This window comes from Lonchura striata, chromosome 22, assembly GCF_046129695.1.
Source record: "Lonchura striata isolate bLonStr1 chromosome 22, bLonStr1.mat, whole genome shotgun sequence".
Taxonomy (NCBI): domain Eukaryota; kingdom Metazoa; phylum Chordata; class Aves; order Passeriformes; family Estrildidae; genus Lonchura; species Lonchura striata.
This window is the reverse complement of record NC_134624.1, coordinates 5,590,757-5,603,665: the sequence shown is the minus strand read 5'-3', so window position 1 is coordinate 5,603,665 and position 12,909 is coordinate 5,590,757. Positions and strand designations below refer to the sequence as shown.

General features: G+C 58.5%; 1 protein-coding gene across 4 annotated transcripts in view; it reads right to left on the bottom strand.

Moving 5' to 3' along the window:
• Positions 1–390: 390 nt before the first annotated feature.
• EXD3 (exonuclease 3'-5' domain containing 3) overlaps positions 391–12,909 on the bottom strand; it is a 250,773-nt gene continuing 238,254 nt past the window's right edge. For all 4 annotated transcript variants that reach the window (XM_021533676.3, XM_077787868.1, XM_077787867.1 and 1 more), the window contains 2 exons: positions 9,406–9,499; positions 391–947 (listed from right to left, as the gene is read on the bottom strand). In XM_021533676.3, the coding sequence (XP_021389351.1) occupies positions 631–947; positions 9,406–9,499 (411 nt within the window). In that variant the 3' untranslated portion in view covers positions 391–630. The remainder of the gene's footprint in view (positions 948–9,405; positions 9,500–12,909) is intronic.

Here is a 12,909-nt window from a genome sequence, read left to right as displayed (position 1 = left end):
GAGGGTCCAGGTGCTAGTGGGCATTGTGGTGCACCCAGAGATTCCCCTGAGCCCAGCAATGCTCAGCCTCCCCAGAGCTCCATGCCTGGGCCAACCAGCTGTCCCCAAGGAGTGCTGGCAGCACAGGGTCAGGGTGAGCAGGATGCTGGGGATGTGTTGAGGCTTGGCACATGTCCCACAGGCTGGGAGTGCTTAGGATGCTCTCTGCCCTGTGCTGCTATTGGGGATGTAGCTCCTGCTCCCCATGAGTGAGTGGGCAGAGGAGCACTGGGGTGTGTGGGTGTGGTGGGGTCAGCACTGCTGGGGTGGTGGTTTTGTTCAGCAGAGCCCTCCCACCATCTTGCCATGTGTAGTTTGGAGAGGGGCAGAAATAAAGCAAAGGGTCCACTCTTCAGCCACCTCTGCTTTAATGATCTCATGGAGGCCATGTATTTTTGAGCTGTTGGAAACCACTGGTGTATCTGTGACAGAGCTCTCCATGATGGATCCCAAAATGAGAGCTCCCACCTCCCCACTTCCAGCCTCTCTCTGGAAACACATGGCCCAAAATCTGCTGAGGTTCCCCAGGCAGTCCCAGTTCCTCTTTGGAGCCCCTGTGCTTCTACTCATCTCGGCTCGGCTCAGCTCAGCTCAACTCAGCTCATAGATGCTCTGTGTGTCCCCAGAGGCCACAAGAACATCCTGAAACTGGGAGACGATGCGTCCAAAATGGGACCCTTCCCAAAACACTTTCCCACAGCAGGTGCAGCAGTAGAAGTCGGTGAGCTCTGCTCTGTCCAGCACCCCGGGGGGGATGGCAGTGACCTGCAGGACCGTGTCCCCTGCCAGCACCGCAGCTGCCCCGCACTGCTCCATCCCCTCTGCCTGCTCGCTGTGTGGGGTGCAGCCAGGCTGGGCTGTGTCACAGTCTGGCATGGTGACACTGCAGCTCTGGCTCCCCAGGCAGCCTGTGGAGAGAGGAGACAGCAGATGAACCACCAGTCACTGGTGTGATGGGCTGAATCTGTGCTTAACCACATAAGCAACCCCTTGAGGGACCTGTCATCCCTGCAGGGGTCCAGGCTCTGCCCTGCATCCCAGGGAGGAGCATCCCCTGAATTGGGGAGGAGGTGGTTGGTCACCAGCATCCAGCAGCTGCCTGCCCTAAGCGTGGCACCCGTGCAGCCACTTGCTCCCCTGCAGCTACCTGGCACCTCCTGCAGCTCCTTTGCCGTGTCTTGGGGTCTGTTCCAGTCTGGGTAAGGGCTCCGGTGCTGCTGCTGTTCTGGGTGCGGTGGTTTTGCCTCCCGGCCACAGGTCAGGCCAGGCTGCTCTCGGAGCTGGGCAGTGCCCCCACCCCAGGCTGCGTTATGGGGCAAACAAACAGCAGGGAAACCTCTACTGCTGCTTTAATCAAACCGCCGCCGTGATCAGCTGCTAACGGCACCCGGGACTCTCCCCACGTGCCCGCGGACACGGGGCCTTGGCCCCATGCCCACCCCCGCCAGGTACCCTGGCCAAGGGGCTGAGCGACGGGGCCGCCCCCAGCGCCGGGACGAGGGAGCGCTGCCCGCACACCGAGCGCCCCGAGCCGGCCGTCCCAGCGCCCGGGGCTGGCTCTCCTCCCGCAGCGGGGCACCGCAGGTCTCCAGGTCCGGGCAGCGGGAGCCGAGGGCTGAGCTGCCTCCCATCCATCAGGGAGCCTGGCAGCCGGGAACAGGCTGCACTTAGTGCTGCGGGATGTCCCCGTTTTGGCAGGGGGATCTATCCTGCTCGGGCACTACTTAAGACAACAAAAGGCATCCTGCATCGCTCTAGTGGCACTTCTGGGGTGTCCACCCGACCCTTCTCAGGATCACAGGGACCCTGTCAGGAGTCAGCTGGGACCGAGAGGGGCACCAGCATTCCCAGCTGGCCCTTCTCTGCATTCCAGAGCCGTCAGGAGCTGGGACATGCTGGGGATTACCGTGGGGGAACGAACAGATGGGAACAGCCCTGAAACGGCCATCCCATTCTGGCAGAGTTGTCCCGTCCTGGCAGAGTCAGTCCCAGCTGTGCAGAGGGGTCTGGGCCTGCCCATCGCATGAGCAGAAAGAGCCACAGCCCAGGGGAGTTGTGGAAAGATCAGCTCACACCAACCCCTGGTTCAGGGGGGTTCCCCAGACCCCCTCCAAGACCTTCCACACCTCCCCAAGGCAGATTACCAGCCTGAGCTCGTGAGGCACAGTCACCCCCAGTTCCCAGCACACCAACAGCCATGCTCAGGGTCATGGCTGTCACTGGGGATGTTCTCACAGGGGATTTGCAGGCCAGCCCTTCACCACCACATTGCCCAGCAGAACCACTAGTTTGGGGTTTGCTGCCACAGCACAAGGGGAAGCATCCCCAAGCCCCGTCTGAGACCCTGGGCAAGAGTTGGGTTCACCAGGGCTGTGCCCCGAACAAGTGCCCTGTGGCCTCACTCACAGATGAGCCTTTCCTTCACTTCCTGCATCTGCTTTGGACACTGGCATCTATCCTTAAAGGGAAAACAATGACCTCAGTTTCCCATTTTCTCCAATTTCTGGTAAGTGGTGAAACACCCAGGAAGCTCTTGAGAGATTCCTGAGTCACTCAGAGCAGGGATGTGGAGGAAGAGTCCATTTCCCAAGGGTTTCTCCAGGATAAAGCCTGCCAGCGGGTGGCAGATCCCCAAGGCAAGAACAGTGGCTCTGTCCTCACTCTGTTCCCGCCTCCCTCGGCCCTGTGCCACTCCTGTGTTTGGTGCCTCAGCCTCGGCACCCTTTTCTCTCCTATCCTCTCTTCTCTCAAGCACCAGACCCTGAAGGGAGGGACATTGACCTTGGATGGGACTTTTAGATCCAAAGCAATGGAAATGACGCTGACAGCATGCAGCACCCATGGCCAATGGCTTTCCACATCACCTAAAATTTGTCTGGCCAGAACATGTCACCAGCACACTGACAGGACACTGACATGTGTGCCTGCAGGGATACTGGGTAATTTTCTGTCTTCCAACACACTCCCTCCACTGTCCTGCTGCTGATGGGCAAAGCTAATGGCAAACCCCTCCTTCCCTGCACAGGGGGTGGGAAACCTCCAGCTCCCCCAAAGACCCCAATCCCACCCCCCGGGCTCCTGGGAAAAGGGCGGGCAGGGAGGGAAAGTTCATCCCTTAAAAGGCTGAGGAGAGAAAGGCTGTGATGGTCACCCTGTAGTTTTGCCTTTGCTTGCACCAGCCCCCTCCTAATTGTGGCTCTTCAAAGGGTTGAAAATGCTACATCACTTCAAAGTGACCATTTCTGAATGGGAGCTTGTAAAACCCTTTCTCCCCCTCCCACCAAATTCTTCCCAGGGCTTTTGAAGATGCCTGTGCTCCCCTCACTGGCAGGGTGAAAGGGCCACCAGGCGTGAGGCACAGGATGCCAGCCGGGCACACGGGAAAATGGAGCTGGGAAAGGCTGGATCCCCCAGAAAAACAGGGGTTTCCAGGGGAAGGGGGGGGTGGCTTGAGGGAGGGTTTTTTCCTCCCCTTTCAGACAGGCAGAGGCCTCCCCAGTGGAGCCCTGGCTCTCTTGAGACTGCATCCCCGCTTGCCTGGATGCTGCACACCCTGGAGTTACACGGGAGCTGGAGCAAAAGGCATGTGCAGGTTGCATGGGGCTGCGGGGAGCCCAGTGTATCCTTCCAGTGTGCCAGGAGCTTGTCAGATCTGCGGCTTCCAGAGCTCTGCAAGGCTCACACCAAAGGCTGGATTCCCACCGCATCCCCGCAGAGGAGAAAGGAAAGCGATTCCTTACCAAATCGATTCGAAACACTTCTTGGGAACTAATAATCCCATTATAAAACATCTTGAAAATAAAAACCCCTTTGCCTCTCACTTACCTCTCCCCCGCTTGGCTGGGTCACCCTGGGGATGACAGAGCCTGGGTGAGGGGCTGAGCCCTGCAGCCCCCAGCCCCTCAAAGCTGAGCACCCCCATGTGAGCGCTGCAGAGCTCCACAGGCAGCAACCGTCGTCCCCTGGCACTGTCCCCAGCTGGACAGTGCTCTGCACAAGAGCCGTCTCCTCCTGGCCTTGCACGTGCTGCCCACTCACAGCTCCTGCCCACCCCTGCTCACCTGTGGGATTAATCCCATGGGAACAGCAAAAACTGCTGGTCTTCCTGCCATGATGTCTTCCCGCCAGGAAATGCTGCCATGTCCAGGGCAGAGGAGATGCTGCAGCACCTCCATTCTGCTTACTTCTGTATCAAGTTATTTCCTGAGCTAAGCAAAGCCACTCTCGGTGGTGGCATCCCACTCCTGCACACACTTGTCACCTCTGCAGCAGCCCTGCTTTGTGCTCAAGTTCTTACTATATGCCTCAGGGTGGGGTGGCCCGATGCTCCATGAGGTGGGTGCAGCAGGAGCTCCCCAGCCTGGATTGGATCCCCTTCTTTCAGCCCCCAGTCACCAGCACCAAGACAGTGGGGCAGACCCACGCCAGAGGCCCATCCCACACCCTGGGCACTGAACAGGCTCGGGGCAGTCCAAGGGACCAACAGTCCCTTCCCCTGGGGGGACACGGCAGCATCTGGGACCCACAGCCACTGCGATCACTCTGGTGGTCCGAGAAAACCCCTGAACTATTGCCACAGGGAGGCTGTGGGGGCAAAGTGACTTGTCCCAAGATAGGAACGAGACAGGAGCTGCACTGCATGTGCCCCACTGCAAGGTCCTGCTCATGAACACATGGGGCTGAGCCCAGTGGGGTGGACATAGGACAGGACAGGGGGGCTCTTAGTGGGGGTCACATTGAAAGGCCACCATGATGGTGACACTGGTGACCTGTAGTCCCTCCAGCCTATTGTGTCAGCTGCAATGCTGGATCAGCACTACTGGGACAGCACCAGGACCTCCACAGCAGGACAAGTGGGCACAGCAGGGTTTGGAAAGATGAGACAGAGCAGAATCAGGACAATCCTCTTTTGAAACTGTGCCCATTCCCCTTTCCCAGCCCACCCAGCCCTGATTTGGCCAGGAACAACCTGTCCCCACTGTGTGAGCCCTGGGCACCCCCAGGGTTTCAGCGTCAGGGTGGTAGCCAACAACTTCCCAAGAAGCCAGGTACTTCTGCCCAAAATCCTGCCCCATGGGCCCTGTTTCTAGCCCAGGTCCCTCTGTGTCAGCCCTGCCCGAAACAAGGCCTTGGGGCGAGGAGCTGGGTGCCTGTCCCGGCTGGCTCAGGCAAGCACACCTGGCAGCTCCTGCTGCCTCTGGAGAGGCTGTGGGTCCGGCAGCCCTGTGCCAGCCTGAGCCCTGTGCCAGCCTGAGCCCTGTGCCAGCCCCGAGCCCTGTGCCCACCACAGCCAGAGCCATCACCACGGTGTGCGGGGCTCAGCCGCAGCCAGGGCTGGGGGCTGGGGAGAAAGCTCACAGCTTTGTCGAGGCTTTGCACAAGGCTAACACAGACCTGGGAGCATTCTTGGAGTACAAAGGTGCCTGGGAAACCTCGGCCTCGGTGAGAGATCAGCCTGATAAGAAGAGTTACGAGCCTGAGAAATGTACTGATTGCAGGGCACTGAAGACGGCTGGTTATCTTTTCCTCCTCGATAAGGCAGATAAGCAAAGGACAAAGGACTCGGGATTGTGCAACCTGGGCTGCAGCAGCCTGGCCGTGATCTTAAGATGTTCCCAGGGTGGAAGAGGGAGGATGAGCTCAAGCAAGAGGCAGATCCAGCTGCTCTCATGGCCCCGTGCCGCTGTTGAGAGAGCCCTGCCAGCGCCTGTACCCAGGGCTGCAGTGGCCCCCGGCTCTGAATGCCCCCAGCTCCTTCCTGGGGCACACTGGGCACAGTGCCCCTGTCAGCAGGCACAGCAGAGCTCTGCAAACCAGCACGCACAAAAATGCTGCCGAGTCCCAGCCCTGCCCTGCTTTTCCATGTGAATAAATGAATTCCACTGCAGAGGGAAAGCTGGCAGAGCGCGACCCAGCTGAGCCTGGGAGGTGTTTCTGGCTGGTCTCACTACTGCAGCCCCCGGTCCCATCACTGCCCTGCTTGGGCAGGTGAAGATGCTCCTGTTATTCTGTTGCACCCTGGAGAAGAGAAAGCCTAAATGCATGGGGCAGATGGGCAGGGGATCCCCTGGATCCAGGGGTGCAACCCCTCAGGAACTCATCCCCTTCCATGGAGAAGTATTCAGAGCAGCCCAAGACAATGGGGGTGCCTTGGCACCACAAATGGAGTTTGGTAGAAAGCAGTGAGGATCCATGGGTGCAAGAATACTGCTGAGACAGCACAAGGATCGATCTCACATCTTTCCCCACATGGCAACAAGACAAGTGTGATGCTCACAGCAAAGCCAAATAATGTAGATCAGGGAAGCTTCCAGCCGTAGGGCTTTGGGCATGCAGGGGGCTCTTCTTGATGTCCATCAGAGTTCCTGGCTAGGAGAAGTGGGTCCCACCAGCCCATGCCCTCAGCTGCCCCAGTGTGGTGGCTGTAGAGGAGGGACTGTCCTGCTGCCACCCCAGCTTTCCCCACACTGGCCTGCAGCCTCCAGCCTGCCTCGAGCCATCTCTGCTGGCTTTTCCCCAGGCTCGGGGTGGAGCCGAGGGAAAGAAATCCCAAGTCACTGCTCAGGTTGGCAGAGGCAAGTTGAGTGTCCCAACTGCCTGATGCCATCCTGCCACCCAATGCAGGGACACTCTGGCCGCTCCTCCAGCCACCACTGGGGCCGTCGGGGGGACTTATCCTGCACCTGTGTCCAGAGCCCCAGTGCTGGCAGCTGGTCAGGGAGGATGTCTGCATGGGAGGGTCCCAGCATGGGAGTGGAGGCTGCACCCTGCCTGGTCAGCACCACAGACCCAAGAGCAGGAGGATCTTTTTTTTTTTTTTTTTTTTTTTAATCTTTTGCAGCACATTTTAGATGGTGAGGGGAGATTTTGCAATTAAATTAATCTCCTCTGTTTGGCAGCTCCCAACCTGATGGAATGTGCTACATCCTCTCCTTTTCCAGAGACCAGATTTCATCTGGCAGAGCACCCACTGAACTCTGGGGTCCCATGCCAGCTGGTTTTACTGCACTGACTAAGCAAGAGTTCCCCATACCACACAAAAGCCTGTGACACAGCCCATTCCCCTGGGTCACTTGGGAGCCACAATCTGTCACTGCCTCCAGTGAGGACTTGCCTGTGCCCCGTGGTGACCCACAGCCCTGCTCCCCTCTCTGCCCCTGTCTGCTCCAGGCACCTGAGCTGCTCAGAGCATCCCACTGGGAAATCACAGGGCAAAGTGTCTGGGCTTGAAACTGTTTGCAGCACCTCTGTCAAAACCCTCATGCAGGGAAAAATGTGGCTGTGTTAAGGATTATGTTCCCTAAAACCTGTGAAAGTCCTAGGAAAGTAAGAGTGACTATTACAGGATAAATAATTGGCCTTTCATTACTTGGAAGCCCTGCTACAAAAATCCAGGAACCAAAGGAAGCAGCACTGGCTGCAGCTGGACACCAGGACTTGGGAGCTCCTGGGCCAGATGCAGACTTGTGTTGAGAGGTGGTCCTGAAGGATCTGTCCCCATCACCCATCTGCCCCAGCACCCACAAGCTCCTCCCTGGAGAGGTGAGACCTTTGTGGGAAGAAGTTCGCTCCTTGTCTGGAAGCAGGAGCAGGGAAAAGGCATTTTCTTCCCAAGCAGCAGCACCTGGCCATGGTCTGAGCCATGCACAGGGGCATGACAGGGACAACATGGCCTGGGCTGGAGTCATGGGACAGGGGACAGTCCTGTTGGGGGCTGTGGGTGCTGAACACCCCCATGCCATGTGTTGTGCCATGACAAGGGCAGAGCAGATCCTGTCACCAACTCTGTCAGCAGGAAAATGTAAAGGAAATCAGGGAATAGGTGAGATTTTTCTTATTGACCCACTCCTGTGGCTGCCCAGTCTGTTCCAATGTCCCCACCAAGTGTTGCCAGAACACTGTAAGCAAACCCTTCCAATTTGTCTTCCTGAATATCTGACCTAAGGGACAACCTAGTAAAGCTCACACTTGCAATCACTGCAGCTCCTAGGAAAATCCAAACAGAAACAGAATTCCCAGGATGGGGCCAGAGCCCTGGTCACAGGGAAGTCTACTGGCAAGTCTCCAGCCCTACTGTGCCCACCTGTCTGGGAATCACAGCTTCTGTCTCATGTCTCCACCAACCCTCTGGGGATGCTGTGGCACCGTTGGTCCCTGCCAGCTCCGGGGCAGAGGATGCTCCCCACTGGAGGACACCCCCGACAAGGCCATGAGTGACATGACCAGTGCAGGGGTCCTATCTGCTCCTTCCCCAGGAGCCTCGCCAGGTACATGGGGGACCCAGCAGGAGACTGCACGGCCCGATGGGGACACAGGGTGTTGCAGATGGAGTGTAAAGAGTAGAGCAAGGTCTGCAAGAGTCTGTGTGGGGGAGCCACGGTGCTCTGTGAGACCCTCCCAGCTCCATCAGCCCCATCCCGAAGCGGGGAAGGGGAAACGGCTCACTCTGAGCACAAACCACAGCATTTCTATTTCCCATACTCTGAAACTGGCTGAACTGGCCCGTCTGGTCGCTGGGTACACACGCAGAGAGTGCCCTCACCGGAGAAACCGCTGGGGAGGATGTCCCGGCCTCTGGGGAAGCGCAGCACTCCCAGGCTGCCGGCACCATGGGAAAAGCTGCCCCACCACGTTCCTCATGCCCAGAGCCGCACGTGCAGCTCCCAGCAAAGCCACAGCCAGCCAGGAGCACCCAGCAGCTGCTACCTCCCTCTGCTCCCTGCTGCCAGCACACCAGGAGGTGATGCTCCGAAGGGCTGGGGCAGGGCCCAGGCTGGGTTGGAGCTGCAGCAGAGGAACAGTCCCATTCCCGTGTGCCTGTGATGGGTGGCATTTGCCACCAAAATATGTCTCCCTGTGGGAAGGAATGTGTGTGGGACAATGCAGTTTGGGGTATGGAGGAGCCTTCTCTCCCCAGAGTCTGCTGGAGCCTGGCTGGGCAGGCAGCACTGACTCACCTCCCTGCAGCCTGACCTAATTCATGAGGCACTGGCCAGGTGAGGAAGGCACTGGGCAGGTGAGGAAGGCACTGTAAGCAGCCCCAGCCAGGAGGCATTTCACCACACAAGCTGAGTTTTTCACGTTCAGATGATGAAGGCCTCAGGCTGTCACTTGAGCTACTGTTGACATGTCACCATCTTCCCGGGCTGGGCAGTCCCATGCATGACCCTGTGCCTTGCAGGGCAGGACAGGGCAGCCAGGGCAGAGACATAAACCAGACCTGAAAGAGCTCTTGGGTCTGCGCCCCGTGGCAGGGCACTCCAATCCCCTTCTGAGAGACCCCAGGCCCAGGGGGTTGGTCCTGCTCTGTGCAGGGCAGTGAGTCCCAGGGAAGGGCACAGGAGGGGGGATCACCCACCCACTCACCTGCACTGTGCTCCCCTGACTCTTGTCTGCTGCTCTCAACCAGCTGCTTCATCGCCTCCCGTGAGACCTTCAGGTACTTGTTGCAATTGCACACCTGAGAGAAGAGAAGAGAGAGGGGGAGGTCAGTGAGATGGCCATTGTGCTCCCTGGGCACCTCCTGCCTGCCCGGGGCACAAACTCATGCTGGGCACCACTGGCACAGGTTGGGCAGCCCCCACCACAAGCACCACAGCATGAAAACCAGGGCAAGGCCTGTCCCACTGAGCAGGGACAGGCACAGGCACCGGCCACAAGCCCAAGAACCACCTCCAGAGGTACTCCCTCTGTGTGTGCTCAGCCATGTCTCCAGTCAGGCTGCCAGCACTGCTGCCCACCCTGGCTCTCTGACCAGAAAACTCCAGCAATGAGGCTGCCTTAAAGCATCAAGCAGCCACCCAAAGTCTCGTTTGTGAGTTCAAGATTTGAACTCTCTTGTCTGACAGAAGCTGGGGATGATGGCTGTGGACCCCAAAACACTCTGGGCTCTGGCTCTGCTTGCCTTGGGTCTGCTGCAGCACTGTGAACACTGTGAACACTTTCTACCCCACCTTTTGTTTGCCAGTATGTACCCAGACAAGTCTCTGAGTGCCCATATGTGCCAGGTGCTGGACCCCAAAAAGTTCCCTAAATCCCACTGCTGAGGAGCACCCAGGGATGGAGCCTGGGGCTAAGCACAGGGTGCAGCTGACAGCCAAACACACTTGCTCAGAGTGAGCAGCACGAAAGCTCCCCGGGAGCATCGCAGCGGCTCCTGACACCTTCGCTCTCCTCTGCCCTCCCTCCTGGGCCGGGAGCTGGTTGTTGGGATGTGCCACAACACCTTTCACCAGCTGTTTGTTTTTAGGGGCTGTTTTCTGCTGGCAGAGCGTTCCAAGCACACTGCACCCAAGGCAAGGAGGGAGAGAGGTGAGCAACTTCACTAACCAGAACAAGTCAGTTCCCTGCCAGGGGCTCTGCTCCAGAGCCTGTTGAAGCCAGAAAGGTTTTTCCAGCTCCCAGCCAGGCTCTGGTGCGGGCTGGCAGCCACTCTGCTGGTTTGGGGCTGGAGCAATGCTGGGTTCATGGCATGGGGCAGTGATGGCCCTACTCCCACACAGCTGCCTGCAGGAGGAATGGGGCAGGCTGATTTGTCTGGAAATGAGCTTGCCACCATGCAAGGCTCTGCCTTGCAGCATGAGATGATTCCCACTGGCAGCCTCCACAAAACCAGCACACACTCCCCATCTATCCGCATCCCAGCACACATCTCAGCCTTTTGGCCAGAAAGGACACCTGGACTTAGGTCCCTGAGGCCCCATTGCTCCAGACCTGCAGAGCAGCAGCATGGACAGACAGACAGAGATGGACAAGGGGTGATCTTGGAAGCACCCAAATGACATGGAAAACACTGCATCACTTTTAAAAGGGGATTTTGCAGCCACATCAGGGAACAACCCCTTGAGCAATCTGGGACAGAGCCCTGCACTGCTCCTTGCTCATGCTGGGGGGCAAGATGAGAGCACTGATACCAAGAGGGGTGAGCATGTCCCCCTGCCCTGAGCAGGCAAAGCCCTCCTTGGTCTCACCCTCAAACCCAGGGACCTGGGAAATGCATGGTGAAAGCCCAGGGAAGCAGAATGATGCTGTGATTTGTGGGAACCTGAATTTCTGCAGAGCCTGACCAGACATTGGATGGTCCCTTTGAGTCCTGAGGACATCCCAGCTCGCACAGGCTGGACCTAGAGCCGAGATGCCACCCCCCAACAGGTACCCACACCCTCACAGGTGGGATTGCAGCAGGCAGAAGGGATGGGCTGTTGCTGGGGACATGTGCTGGTCCCACTCCCCATGATGGTGACAATGGGCTGCATTGCTGAAGAGGGATGTGGAGCCTGGAGGGGTGGGGGATGGTACCTCTTGGGTACCATCTTGGGCACTGGAGAGTCAGAGGTTTCCAGGAAGCTCCCAGACCAGCTGTCCATTGAACTGCCAGCCAGGAGGGTGTAGCATGGCCCAAGGACACCCTCCTCCTCTGCCCTCCCTGCTGGCATGGACACGTAGGGCTCCTCTGCCCTCTGTCACACACCAAAATCCCCCAGGATGCCCAACCCTGGCAGCTTGGAGACCACCAGGTTATTGGGCAGCAGTGTGAGCATGCTGGGCACAGGCTTCTTGTCCTGCTTGGGTGCACAGAGTGACCTTGCACAAATTTCTCTGCTTCTCTAAAATCCATGACTGTTGTGAATCAGGGGCAATTCACTCCATGGATCAGAAATGCCCAGCAGCACAGGAGTATCCTGGCATTTTCCGCTCTCTGAGGCTGCTGGGTCCTGCCAAGAGGCTCTGTGCCCCATGCCACCCCCATAGGGCCTTCACCACATTCAGCTTCCCAAAAACAGAGTACGGGCTCAGGAGGCAGATAAGGCACTTAAGCAGCAGCACCAATTAGCTGTAATAAAAAATTGCAATTAATTTTTTTTCAATGCCTTGCCAAAATGAGCCAAAAGAGATGGAGTGAGTGGGGAAGGCTGCCACTTCCGCAAGCTGGGCTGAATGGCTGCTTTGCAGGGACCACTGGTGGCCTCTGGCTTGAGGCTTGGCTCCTGGGGATGTGGAACAGTTTTTTTGTGTGGATGTTTCTTATACAGGGTAGGGAAGTGGGGAGCCTATCTGCTGGAGAAAGAATGGTTATTTCTTCTCAGAAAGTTTGGTTTCTACAGATCCATCATGGCAGGATTAGTTGTGGCCCCAAAAATCTTCATGTGGTGAATCAGCAGGAGATGGCAGCATCTTGGAACTCTGCCTGTGGTGCAACTGCTGCGAGCAGTGGCCATGACCTGACAGAGAAGGGTTTGGCATCTCTGTAAGATCTCGGGGTCCTCCCAGCCCCTGTGCTAGGCTTGGGGTGGGGGTGACAGCTTCTGCCCACGCCTCAGTCCTGCCTGGGGGCTGTGCGCTGAGCGGGCTGAACGCAGGGGCTCTGCTCGTGCCGTCAGCAGAATGGGGCTGAACGCAGCGGCTCTGCCTGGCCTCAGGGGTGAGGAAAGGGCAGAGTCCAGCTTGGGAGGAGAGGACTGGGGGGTTGCGGCCCCCACAGGCTTCTGAGCGCCACCCAGTCCGCTGACACCGGGGTCGCCGTGGCGCAGCAGGGTGCCCATGCCCCGGGGCGGTGGGTGCAGGGCAGCAGCGGGCACACCTCGGAGGAGGAGCCCTGCCTTTCTCACGCTGGGGCAGCCCGTGCCAGCACATGCTTAGTCACTGGTAAATCCCAGCCGAGATCTGCTCTGCCCTCTGTGAAATGGATCTTGGCTGCACCCCCGCTGAAGCAATCCGGCGCTCGGGAGCCATGGCGGGCGCGCTTTCCCACGGCAGCCCGGCCCCGGCTCCCCGTGTGAACCGGCCCGGCCCGGCTGCGCTCGGCGAGCGCCGTGCCCCTGCCCCATCCCCTCGGCCGCCGGAGTGCTGCGGGATCCAGGCTCCCCGCCC